General features: G+C 35.8%; 1 protein-coding gene across 2 annotated transcripts; it reads right to left on the bottom strand.

Annotated features, from left to right (window-relative positions):
• Positions 1–8,686: 8,686 nt before the first annotated feature.
• On the bottom strand, positions 8,687–12,000 carry LOC123257943 (valine--tRNA ligase). 2 transcript variants are annotated; one of them, XM_044717885.1, is made up of 2 exons: positions 9,505–12,000; positions 8,687–9,453 (listed from the first exon to the last, which is right to left on the bottom strand). In XM_044717885.1, exons 1-2 carry the CDS (start codon positions 11,162–11,164, stop codon positions 8,693–8,695), a joined length of 2,421 nt encoding a protein of 806 aa, XP_044573820.1. In that variant the 5' UTR covers positions 11,165–12,000; the 3' UTR covers positions 8,687–8,692. The 2 variants fall into 2 exon arrangements, with proteins under 2 accessions (XP_044573820.1, XP_044573821.1); XM_044717886.1 differs by having other exon boundaries at positions 8,687–9,220; positions 9,314–12,000.
• Positions 12,001–13,159: the final 1,159 nt, after the last annotated feature.

Raw genomic sequence — 13,159 nt, forward strand, 5'->3', positions numbered from 1 at the left:
CAGTACTTAATAATATTAACCTGATTATAGAACAATCTATAGTTGGTCTTGCTGGTCCTTCTGGTAGTGGTAAATCAACATTGTTACGTTGTATACAAAAACTCGAAGTTTTAGATTCTGGTAGCATTGAATGCAATGATAGTACTGGTTTTGTATTTCAGGATTTTCAACTTTTCCCACATATGACTGTCTGGGAAAATCTTACATATGCTCCCAAGCTTAAAAATAAAACTCAGGATCAAAGTTATTCACTACTTGAGTCTTTGGGTATTGCCTCTAAAAAAAATGATTACCCTAATAATCTATCTGGTGGGCAAAAACAGCGGGTTGCGCTTGCCAGAAGTTTAATGATGAATCCAAAGATTCTATTATGCGATGAGCCAACGTCTGGTTTAGATGTAGCAACAATAGTCGACGTTGTGGAACTACTACAATCAGTTAGAGATATGGGTATTACTATGATTATCGCTTCTCACAATTTGGATTTTTTAACAAAAATATCAGATCGGATTATTCTGTTAAAAAACGGAAAAATAATTGTAGATATCAATCCTAAAGAAATTGATGAACCAACAAACTATTTAAAAAATAATTATTAAAAGAGAATCACTCATATCATACTGAGAGCTATAACAGATCTTAGCATCGAAAATTACATAATATACATTATGGAAAATAAATTACATAATATAAGAAGCAACGCTAAAAATAAAATTACATAATGTAAGAAGCAAGGTTTTCCTGCGTCATACAGCGATTCATTCGCGGTATCTCGGCATAGATTCCGCTAACTAGTAGCGGAATGACGAATTTTTGTTTTTCAAACTGTCGGTAAATCTAAGTCAGTTTAGCTATATGTGTCAAGCACTGGGATGACACCCTCCTGATGGGCCAAAATCACAATGTTCGTACAGTTATGGAATGAATCGCGGTATGATGTGTTGCTTTGATCAGCTATAAAGATGATGCTGCGGAAGTTTTTAGTACTTGCTCGCAACTTTCAACAATTTAATAGCACTGGTGTTTACAACCTCTCCGCCGACACGCTTAGTGACAAAAAACCTCACATAAGGTTTATTCGTATAAGGGTCTCTTAATATTCTCATTCCTCTGTTATCTACAATCTTATAAGCTTGTTTGAAATCTGCCATCGGCAATTACTGGTAGCTGATTGTTTGGCGCTGGTGGCATATCGGCAGATTGATATACTGGTATTCCCATTAAAGTATCTGGAGCTTCAAGCGACAGACTTGGCTGCCAGAGATACTGACCTGTTTGAGATTTTAGCAGCCTGATATCCTTCAACGTACTCCTGTTTATCAAAAATGACGCATTTTTGGAATAATATTCGTCCAGAGAGTAATACAACATCATTATTGAATCACTATCTAATTTTTCAGTTTTAACTTGCTCTATTTTATTATAACTGTTTCCATTTTCATAAGCTAAAATTCCTTTTGGTTGAAAAGTGCCCTCACCCTTAATGAAGGCTTCGCTTTCTTCCTTACTAAAAGTCTCGGCAATCTTTTCCACCAGCCAACTCTCAACATCGACAAACGCATCATCGAGTAACTTTTGTGATATTTGTGGTTGAGCATATAACTCGTAAGTCGTGATAGAAATCTTTTGGATTTTGGGCGTGTCCGTATCTTTTGCAAAATCATACTTAGACTTATTGCCACCGTCCTCATCATCTACTGTTTCACTGCTCCAACCTGCACCGGCGCGGTCAAAATCTTCTATAATGTAATCCAATGTTTCAGTAGAGATTCTTTGACTGGAGCATATTTGTCGCATTGGGGACGAATCAATTACGCGCTTGCTTATGCGTTTTACAATATGCGGAGTAACTAGATACCCCCCGATATCATTATCATCTCCACTGAGGGTTTTGTGCGATAAACCGCTTTCCATTCCCTTGCGGATATAATCAGAAAAATATTTATCGCTTGTGCTAAAATCTGTATTTACTTCTGGACGTTGAGCTGCAGTTTCGATCAAGTCTAAACGCTCTTTGCAACCATCAATGGCATTATTTACCTTGCATAGCTGCTCAATTGTTGCAGAATCAGCACGCCCTTTGCTTTCAATTTCTTTTAGTTTGCGATCATTTATTAATTTAAATTGCTCCCATGATGAAGCGAGTTCATTGATACGGTGAGCGATATCGGTAAGTGACATAATAGCCTCCTTTGAAAATGAAATAAAAATGGAAATAAGGTAATAAGAATGGCATCCATAGATGTTTCCCACAGTTGTACGAATATTGCAATATGGTACATAGTAAACGATGTCATTCCAGTGCTCCCTTTCTTGTCATCCGAGTAGCTGACACTGGGATCCAGCTTCTATGCAACTTAATTAAAAACGTTTGTTTTAGCGTAAGACAACTACCTTTAGCTCATCAGCTCAGTTATAAGCAAAATTTCTGGATTCCAGTGTCAAGCACTGGAATGACATCATCTGTTGTGCAATTTACCTTTAAAAATGAATATCCGTACAGTTATGTGCTTGGCACTGAAATGGCATCATTTTTTATCTGTTGAAAATGTAAACCGGAAAATAGCGTGGCACTTTGTGCCACGCTTAGTACTGTAAGCTTAATCCAGTAATTAAATTAAGCGAGGTAAAATAAAAAATAATGACACTATATAATGTTCGTTCTTTTATGTCAAGCACTTTTTTGAATTTTTTTGGTGATAATTTTTATCCAGTTATTTTATTATTGTAGTATAATTTCAATGCCAGATACTATCATTATGATCACTATCTAAATTTAAATCGTAATTATCATCAAATTTATATATCCCCTCCATCTCTTCTCTATGCAATTCATGTGAATCACCTAAAGCTTTTTGATTAGAAACGTCAACACAATACTGTAACAGTGCTCTTAATGCTCCAGCACTATCTTGATCTAAATTAAAATTGCTAAAATCAAATTTCTGCATATTCTCCACATGTCCTTCTCTACATAACCTACATATCTTAGCAAAAGCCCTTTCACTTTCTCGACTCCAAGCATTAAGAAAGTAAGGATCTACTACTTTGCTAAATTGTTTCTCTATCTCTTCAAGAGAGCTCTCTGGATTAAGTTCTAATATTACTTTGAAAATCCCACTGCCATGGAATCCATAAAATTTACTAGATAAGCTATCTTTTACAAAATTAACTGCATCATCTATTGTAACACCAGAGCGAGATTCAAATATCATCTCAAATGCTCCATAACAACTATCAATACCAAAATTAATTATTTTTTCCATAAAATCAATTACCTCTTCTAAGGAAATTTGTGGCTTATTCCTCAAGATAACTTCTAAACTCTTGACAAAATTATGCCCATGCTGACCCATAGCATGGGTTTTCCCATTTATTGTATAATGATATAGCTTCTTATTTTCTATTATATGCTTATTGCACTGGTAGATATGTAGCTTATTCAATTTGCCAGAATATTCCTCTATTTCCTTATCTGGTAATTTTGAGCGGAATTCCTTGATTACTTCGCGTATTATTCTATTGATATTACTCATGCTTATTCCTAATTAATATGTTAGTATTTTTATAAATTAAGTTATTATATTAAAATTCTTTCATGGATTTCAATATTAGCTCCGCACTACTTGTAGTTTTTGTAATGGGTCTGCCAATGACGATATAATCAGCTCCTGAATTTATTGCTTCTTTTGGTGTTGCTGTTCTTTTTTGGTCGTCATGACCTGGATCTATACGAATTCCTGGAGTAATAATTTTAAAGTCTTCACCGCATTCTCGGCGCACTTCTTGAGCTTCTAGTGCAGAACAGACTACTCCATGGAGTCCAATCTTTTTTGCAAGCTTTGCAAGCAAAATTACCTGTGATTTTGCCTCTCTTGCTACTCCAAGCTCGTTTAAATCCTCATTGCTCATACTAGTTAGCACTGTCACTCCAATCAGCTTTATTTTTGTGCCTTGCACTACACTTAGCGCTTCTTCAAGCATTTTTGTTCCACCGCTGATGTGCAGAGTTAACATTTCAATGTTCAGAACTTTTATTACTTCAACTGTTTTGGCTACAGTGTTTGGAATGTCATGCAATTTCAGATCTAAAAAAATTGGTACATTGCATTTTGCAACTTCTTGCACTCCAGAAAGACCTTGAGCAGCAAAAAATTCTAATCCCAGCTTTACCATGCCAACTTTACCACGCAGAGCATTAGCTAGAGAAATAGCCTTATTTAAGTCTTGTGTATCCAGTGCGCATATTATTGGGTTCATTATCTTGCATGATTTATCTTATAATAAGACTCATTGTTGTGTTTTGCAAATACTTTCACTCTGATTGAACTGACTGCGTTCATAAGATTCTGTCAATAGTGAATTTGGCAATTTGATCGGAGTGGATGAGCGACTGTTATATCCAGAATCTTCCTCAGACTCATATCCAGGATCTCCTGCATGTAAAGGAACAGATGTTTCGTCTGGTAATGATGCATATTCAGAATCTTTCCCAGATGTTTTGCCTCGCAAATCTTGTACAACTTCTTCCAGTACAGACTTCATTACTGGAATCTCCTGTAATATTACTGTTTTATCATCATTTTTGATCACTTTACTTCTCTTTATTGATTCTTCTAACTTGCATAACATATATTCTGTTATCCTTGCCACATAAGACATTTTTTCTTCCTTCTCTCTCAACAAATCTTTTTCAAGTTGTTCTATTTCAGAGGATTTCTCTAAAATTAAATCTTCTAATCTTTTCAACTCATTGCTACAACTTTCTCTCATTCTTTTCTCCCTGCTACTACAGCGTTCCATTTCCTCGCTGAACTCCTGCCAACTATAACTGCAAGATAAAACCTGACGTAAATCCTCTTTTTCTTTGTTGACCTCTTTAATTTTACATTGTAGCTTATCTAAGCTTATGTACAGCTTTTCTTGTTCTTCGCGTAATTCCTTTACTTCTTTAGAAAGTTTATTTTTTTCCTTATTCAATACCTCTACTTTTTCACTAAGTTCATGTTTTTTCTCACGTAGTGCCTTTTGTACTTCACGTAACGTTTCTATTCTATCATTCAACCCCTTATTCTCTAGCTCTAAATGTTTATTATCATCCACTTCCATCTTCAGCTTTGCAATAAATCTACTTCTTTCTTCCAACTGTTTCTTCAAACATGAGATTTCAAGTTTTAATTTCTCTTCCTGCTCACTAAGCTTACCTATTTCCTTTCTTGTTTTGTCCAATTCATTGTTTATTTCAAACGTATGATTCTTTGCTGTTTCTAATTTTTTCTCTAAAGATTCTTTTTCTTCAAGAAGAGATTCTCTCTCAACTTCTGACTCATTTACTTTCTGATTCAATTTTTTTGCTCTCTTGTCTAAATTTTGCTTTTCTCGAGTTAATTCATGTTTTAATTTTTCCACTTCTTTGTTTGCAGCTTTTTCAGCTTCCTTTCCTAGAGTTATTTTATTTTCCAACTCTTGCTCTTTCTGAGCGAATTTATTTCTCTCAACCTCTATTTTTTTATTATTACTAATTATTTTACATGAAAGTGCAAGCACCAAAATAGATAATGTAGCTAAAGCAAGAATTAGAGGAAGAGGCACATTAGAAGTTACAATAAGCGCTAAAGATGTAAGTAACGTAAGAGTAGCTAAGGAACTAGCTACAAAATAAAATGCATTAGCCTCACTAAGCAAATTGCTCATTACTCCCCTCCCCCCCACGTTCAGCAGTCTTGTATATATTTATTAAAATTCTCTTATCTGTGGAGGAATTATAGTGCTGCACCTACAACAAACTTCCCATCTTCAGTCTGCTAGCTAAAAAATGACTTAGACCTTGTGTATCGAGTGTACAACTGTACTCAAAATGTGTGGCAGCTGTTGGTCGGGGTAGAACATCCACTGGTATATCCAGGATCTTCCATAAATGAAGGAACAGACGTTTCGCCTGGCAAATATTGTGCAGCTTCTTCTACTAACACAGACTTTGTTGCTTGAATCACTTGTAATATTACTTTTTTATCATCATCTCTGATCACTTCATTTTCCCTTACTAATTTTTCTACCTCATCTGTTACATATTCTATCATCCGTTGCAAAAAAAGCACTTCTTCTTTTTTCTTTTCCAATAAAGCTTTTTGAAGTTGTTCTATTTGAGAGGATTGCTTCAAAAGTGAACTGTTTAATTCTTTCACCTTATTATCGCGATCATCATTCACTGTTGTTAATGTGTTATCAGATTCTTTCTCTTCTTTTTGTAAAGATAATGACTCCTTTTCCAGCTCCTTAATTTTAGATAAGTACTCTTTCTCCTTTGTACACAATTTATCAACTTTACTTTCAAGATCAGTGCGCTTTTGACGTTCATCACTAACTTTACCTTCTAATTCTTTCTTTTCCTTTTCCGACTGGCATAACTTCTTCTCTAATTCTTCTATGTCGCTTTCTGAGCTCTCATGTTGTTCTTCCGATTCTAAAGTTTTTAATTGTTTTACTTCTTCTACTTCTACTTTTTTTCTTAACATAGTTAATTGAGTACGCAGAGAAGAAGCTTCTCTACTTTTATGTTCTAATTCCAAGTTTAATTCATCTTCATATTCCAATCTTAAGCGTAACTCATCTTCATATTCTGACTTTAAACATAACTTATTCTTTTCACTTTCTAATTTGCATTGACACAATTCCTCCATTAAAGAATCTACTCTTTCATTCAATCTTGTATTTTCATCACGTAACTCTTGGTGTTCAAGAGAAAGCATCTCCTCCTTATGTTCTAACTGACCTTTTACTTTTGCTTCCAATTCTACATTATTACTAATTATTTTATACGAAAGTGCAAGCACCAAAACAGATAATGTAGCTAAAGCAAGAATTAGAGGAAGAGGCACATTAGAAGTTACAATAAGCGCTAAAGATGTAAGTAACGTAAGAGTAGCTAAGGAACTAGCTACAAAATAAAATGCATTAGCCTCACTAAGCAAATTGCTCATTACTCCCCTCCTCCCCCCACGTTCAGCAGTCTTGTATATATTTATTAAAATTCTCTTATCTGTGGAGGAATTATAGTGCTGCACCTACAACAAACTTCCCATTTTCAGTCTACTAGCTAAAAAATGACTTAGACCTTGTGTATCGAGTGTACCATTGTACTTATAATGTCTAGTTAGCTATTGATCAGGGTAGAACATATACTGGTATATCCAGAATCACATAAAGCGTCATTCAGCTTATGTGATGGTCTGGATGTGTATTGCTGTGATTCTCCTATAGAATTTTCAATTTTCCTGTTAGTCTGCTTATTCGACACCTTTTTAATATTATGAGTCCTCTTAAAACTTCGACAAATAGCCGCAGTCTTAGTCTTGTCACGTACTTTACTTGCACAACCTTCTATTTCCTTTAATAAACTAATCAGATTTGCTGGTGAAAAACCCTCACTAGTATTGTTTAAAATTGTATGAGCGATACTTTGCAAATTTTCCTTCTGACAATACTTGTTGATTATTTTTTTACGCGTATCTGTACCTAATGTAGGAATCTCAATGTGATTGCCTAAACGACCTCCCCTAACAAGTGCCTTATCTAAAATACCTATATGATTAGTTGCAGCAATCACCGTCACACCTTTTACATGGTCAGCGCCATCAATTTTAGTTAAGAAATGTTTTAAATATTGTACATTATCATCAGAACTATACGCTTTGCCAAAGCCTTCAATTTCATCTATAAAAACTATACAAGGAGCGTTTTCTTCTGCTTTTTTAAAAAGATCATCTATATTTTTTATATTAAACAAACTAGAACCAGAAACACTTATAAATGCAGATGTATCTTTAGTTTCACTCGCAATTGCCTTAGCAATCATAGTCTTACCAGTTCCTGGTAGACCATACAAAATTTATCCTTCTCCTTTTTTTAGAGCCGCATCTGATTCTTTTTGTGATTCATAAATCTCTTTCAGCTCTTGTTTCTTCTCATTTTGAAGTATAACATCATCAAATGTTGTCTTATATCTTTTTTTACCTTTTTCATAAAACTTCATCTGCAGCTCTTCTTTTACTTCAACTTCCTTCACTGCATCTTCTATTAACTTTTTCACTTCATCTTTTGTTGCAGCATTACCAATCTTTACCTCTAGCTCTTTCTTTAGCTCTTCCGCTGCATCTTCTATTAACTTTTTCACTGCATCTTTTGCAGCACCATTAAGCCCTGCCTTTAGCTCTTCCACTTCATCTTTTGTTGCAGCACCATTAGCTTGCCTTGAAATTTCATCTAATTTTGTTTCGAGATCACTAACTTTCTTATTTAGCCCTTTGATTTGAGGTTCTAAGCTTTGTATTGTATTTTCTTGCTCTGCAGCTAATTCAGTTTTTTCATTAAGCTCCGCTCCTTGAGCAGCTAATTTTTTATTTCGACTAATCATCTTGCATGAAAGTACGAGTATCAAAGTAGATAGTATAGATAAACTCAAGGCAACAGGAAGAGCTACATTAAAGGCTGCAATTGAAGATAAGAATGCAACATAAGGAGCAACAGCGAGTGTCCCAGATGCAAGCAATGCCAAAGTAGCAAGAGTACCAGCTATAAGATATGGCGCATTAGTTTTATTATATAGATTTCCCACTATCGTTCCCTCATAAGTTAAAGTTATCGTTATGGTAACGCTCACATTAAAGGAAGTCAAACAAATTTCACATAAAAATCAATATAAATCTATATTCACTATGTATTTTCCGTTCTCAGTTTCAAGCTCAGACTGCATCCACTCTATCATTTCCGCATTGCACACTGCCTGCAAATCATTCTGCGCGGATTGATTCAATTTGTCCTCTCGTAGATCTGCTTTTATCACTAATTTCTTTATCAAATGCTTAACTGACACATTATTATCTGCTTTTATCTTTCTGATAATATTTAATATCTGAATAACATTATCTCCCATTTCCTCTGAATATTTATCGTAGATAAGTTCTTCTTTGCTTGGCCAATTACTTTGATTGTGTACAGAATTATAACTATACAACTGGTGGTATATCTCTTCTGTAATGTATGGCAAGAAAGGTGCAAATAACCGCAAAATAACATTTAACACATACGCCAAGCTTTGTTTTGCACTTAAGGTTGCTTCACTGCTTCCGTACGCGCGTTTTTTTACTAATTCCAAGTAGTTATCACAAAAGTCTTTCCAAAAAAATTCCTCTATTGCGCCCAAAGCTTCGCAGTATTCAAACTGTAATAGGTTATTTGTTGCTCTACCTATTACTTTGTATAACTTAGACAATATCCACTTATCCATCGTCTCACTGATGGAATTTATGCTTACTGTTTGATGCTTTTCCATGAACATGGAAACAAACTTGCTAGCGTTCCAAAGTTTTGTAACGAGGCGCTGGCCAATTTTGAATATATTTTCAGAGTAGACTGTATCAACTCCAAGCCTTGAGTTCGCTGCCCAATAGCGCACTACATCAGCTCCATAAGTTTCAAGTATTACATGAGGAGTGATGATATTACCTTTTGATTTACTCATCTTTTTCTTATCATCTGCTAAACACCAACCGCTGATCATAATGTTTTTCCAAGGTAAAGAATTTGCATGATAATGTGCCTTTAAAATAGTATAAAAAGCCCAAGTTCTTATTATCTCATGGCTCTGGCTGCGCAGATCTGCAGGAAATATCGTATCATAGCGATGATTTGGTAAGCTAAACTCACTGTTTACTGCCAGTGCACTCAGTTGAGGAGTAATTGAACTTGTGGCCCAGGTATCCATTACATCTTGATCTGGGATAACCTCTTCTTTGCTATACCCTTTTGGCAAATCTTTCAATGGATCTATAGGCAGGTCCTTTACTTCAGCTAGAATAATTTTACCTTCTTCTCCCTTACGTTTGGAATACCATGCTGGAAATGGCACACCAAAATAGCGCTGCCTTGAGATGCACCAGTCCCAATTTAGCCCTTCTATCCACACTTCCATACGTTTACGCATAGTAGCTGGATGCCAATTGCATTCTTTTACTTTATCTAATACTTGAGCTTTTTGCTCTAAGGTCTTGATAAACCATTGATAAGTAGGTAATATCTCAAGTGGTGCACCAGATCTTTCTGCACACTTAACAGAATGAGAAATGCTAGTGCTTTCTATCAAAAGTCCTTTTCCACTCAAGATTTCAATCATCCTCTTTCTTGCTGCTGTAACTTTCAATCCATTTATTTCATCGTAGATTCCAGTGTCAGCTACTTTCATGACGCCGGGGTGTGGTGGAATGACATCATCTAGGTTCATCCTCCCATCCTGATCGATGATAATTTTCATCGGCAGGTTATGCTTTTGCTGCCAATATATGTCGAGTTCATCACCAAACGTACAGCACATAACAAGCCCAGTGCCTTTATCTATTTTGACCTTATCGTCAGCAATGATTAGTACTTTTTCCTTTGTAATTGGCACTACCGCTGTTTTTCCGATCAGATGAGTGTAGCGCGCATCCTCTGGATGACAAAAAACTGCAACGCATGCGGGAAGTAACTCAGGTCGCGTAGTTGCAATATTGATCTGCTCATTTTCTTGAGTAGAGAAAACTATCGTGTTTAAGGATGACTCAAAAACTTTATCTTCTATTTCTGCTTGCGCAATTGCTGTTTTATCAACCGGGTCCCAAAGGATGGGCTGCATTTTTCTATATGCATACCCTTTATTATATAGATCAATAAACGACATCTGTGAAAGCGTCACAGTTTCCTTGCTGATCGTGTGATATTCCAAATCCCAGTCATAACTAATGCCGACCGATTTAAATAGTTCCTTGAATTCTTGCTTTGATTTTTCAATAACCTCATGGCACATCTCTATAAATTTTTCTCTGCCAACTTCTTTTGCACGGGTTTTATAGGTTTGTTCAACCAATCTTTCAGTGGGAAGCCCGTTATCATCAAACCCAATTGGGTAAAACACATCTTTCCCCAGCATGCGCTGAAACCTTGCAATAAAGTCCGTGTGGCAATAGCTAAATATATGGCCAATATGGAGTTTTCCCGATATTGTCGGTGGAGGTGTGTCTATAGTGAAAGTGTTATCCTTTCCACCATTCCACCTGTAAACTTTACTGCCTTCCCACAATATGTTGCATTTGTCTTCAACTTCTTTAAAGCCGTATTTTTCTTTTAACATAAATATTTCTCAATTTTAAACCTTAAGCTAGCAACGTTATACCGCGGCGGTATCTCTAGATCCCGCTAACAAGCAGCGGAATGACGATGGTCGGTAAACCTAAATTACTTTAGCTATAGCACAATTACGGCAATTTTACGCCAAAATTTTTTGTTTACGAACATAAATTTTCTATGCTATGATAAAAATATTACTTGACCTTAGGTTCTAAGGGTATTATGTAATGTTAAATTATAATTGAGGTTCGTTATGCTAAGCTTAAAGAATGGTACAATACAGGTTGCCGATGATAAAATAGTGCTTGTTATAAAAAAAGATGATTATGAAGAATTTAAAAAGTATAAAAACGTAGATAAGAGTGGTGCTATAATTGATGACACGTTTTATGTGGGCTGTACGCTAAATGATCAACAACTATATATTACTGGTTCTTATCCTCAAGAAGAACTAGGAGATAATACAATCATGAATGTAAAATCCGTTGGGAAAAAGGGTGGCAAATATTTTAGTCGCCTAGAAGAAATGAAAAATCTGTTAGGCCTTAACGATAGGAAAGAGGAGATTATGGTAAAAGCCCTATCTTGCCATCCCACAGTACAATTGTTAGAAGAGAAAAATGTTAAAACAACAGAATTGGAAGCTGCAGAAAAGCAGTTAAAGGGGAAAAATGAAGAATTAGAAGCTGCAAAGAAGAAAGCTGAGGAGGAATTGAGAATTAAAACACAAGAATTACAAGATCAATTGGACACAGCTCAGCAGGAAAAACAAGACTTAGAAGCTGAAGTGGAAAAACTAAAGGCAATAGATTCTACAGCGTTGCAGCAGCAGTTAGAAGAGAAAAATGCTAAAATAACAGAATTGGAAGCATTAGATGCTGTGGCGTTACAGCAAAAGTTAACAGAGAAAGAGAATAAAATAACAGCATTAAAAGCTCAACCAGATGCTGCTGTTACGAAGTTAGAGGGTGAAAAAAACAACACTAACAAATAAAATAAAAGATTTAGAAGCACAGTTAAACAACCAACCAAATGCTGCTCAGTTAAAAGATAAAGACGAGAAAATAAAAGATTTAGAGGCACAGTTAAGCAACCGACCAGATGCTGCTCAGTTAAAAGATAAAGAGGATAAGATAAAAGAATTAGAAGCTAAAATAAACCAACCAAATGCTGAAGTTGAAAGCCTAAAGAAAGACTTACAAGCTCGAAATGCTCGAGTTCATCAGTTAGAGAAGGAAAATAAAGAACTAGAAGCTAAAAACAAAACAACTGAGCAACCAAAACAAGGCAATGGAGGACGGTACACTGCTACTGTTGGTATGGGTCTTGCTGCTGGACTGATAGCATTTACTGCACTTGAACGTACAGTGTGATTAGATATTTGGGTAATGGTTGGTATAGCAGTAGTATCTACACTCGCAGTTGGTAGTATTACATATGCAGCATTACCTAGTACTCAAGTGAATGGAGCGGAAGTGCAAGGAGTAAGTGGGGGAAAAACAAGGCAGCTTAACACAGTTTGTTGAGCTGAGACGTACGTGTCAAGTAAAACACTTGACGCGAACTTCAGTTTTTGTATTCCTTCATTAACATAATATAATTTTGTGCCGACTGCGCGATATGTTTAATTTCTTCATTCGACATTTTTTTGAAGAATTTTGCTGGCCTGCCAGCCCATATTTCCCCACTTTTTATCACTTTTCCGTGTGTTACCAGTGAGCCAGCAGCTACCATAGCTTCAGGCTCCACAACTGCATGGTCCATCACGGTAGAGCCCATACCAATAAACGCCTTATCATGCACCGTGCATGCGTGCAACACACAAAAATGTCCCACTGTTACCATGCTGCCAATAATTGTGTCACCACCTGGGTTTCTATCCACATGAATTACCGTTCCATCTTGAATATTTGTTCCATTACCTATTTTTATTGATCCAACGTCCCCTCTGATTACACAATTAAACCAGATGCTTGCATCTCTTCCTATTTCAACCTTG

This window comes from Drosophila ananassae (genome assembly GCF_017639315.1).
Source record: "Drosophila ananassae strain 14024-0371.13 chromosome 4 unlocalized genomic scaffold, ASM1763931v2 tig00000077, whole genome shotgun sequence".
Lineage (NCBI taxonomy): Eukaryota > Metazoa > Arthropoda > Insecta > Diptera > Drosophilidae > Drosophila > Drosophila ananassae.

Bases quoted from the DNA above. Each gene is read 5' to 3' on its own strand.
- LOC123257943 (XM_044717885.1), bottom strand. From the start codon at position 11,164: ATGTTAAAAGAAAAATACGGCTTTAAAGAAGTTGAAGACAAATGCAAC. The intron at 9,454-9,504 runs GTAATATCATCA...GAGCTGATGTAG, and splicing joins AAAGATGAGTAAATCAAAAG to TGCGCTATTGGGCAGCGAAC.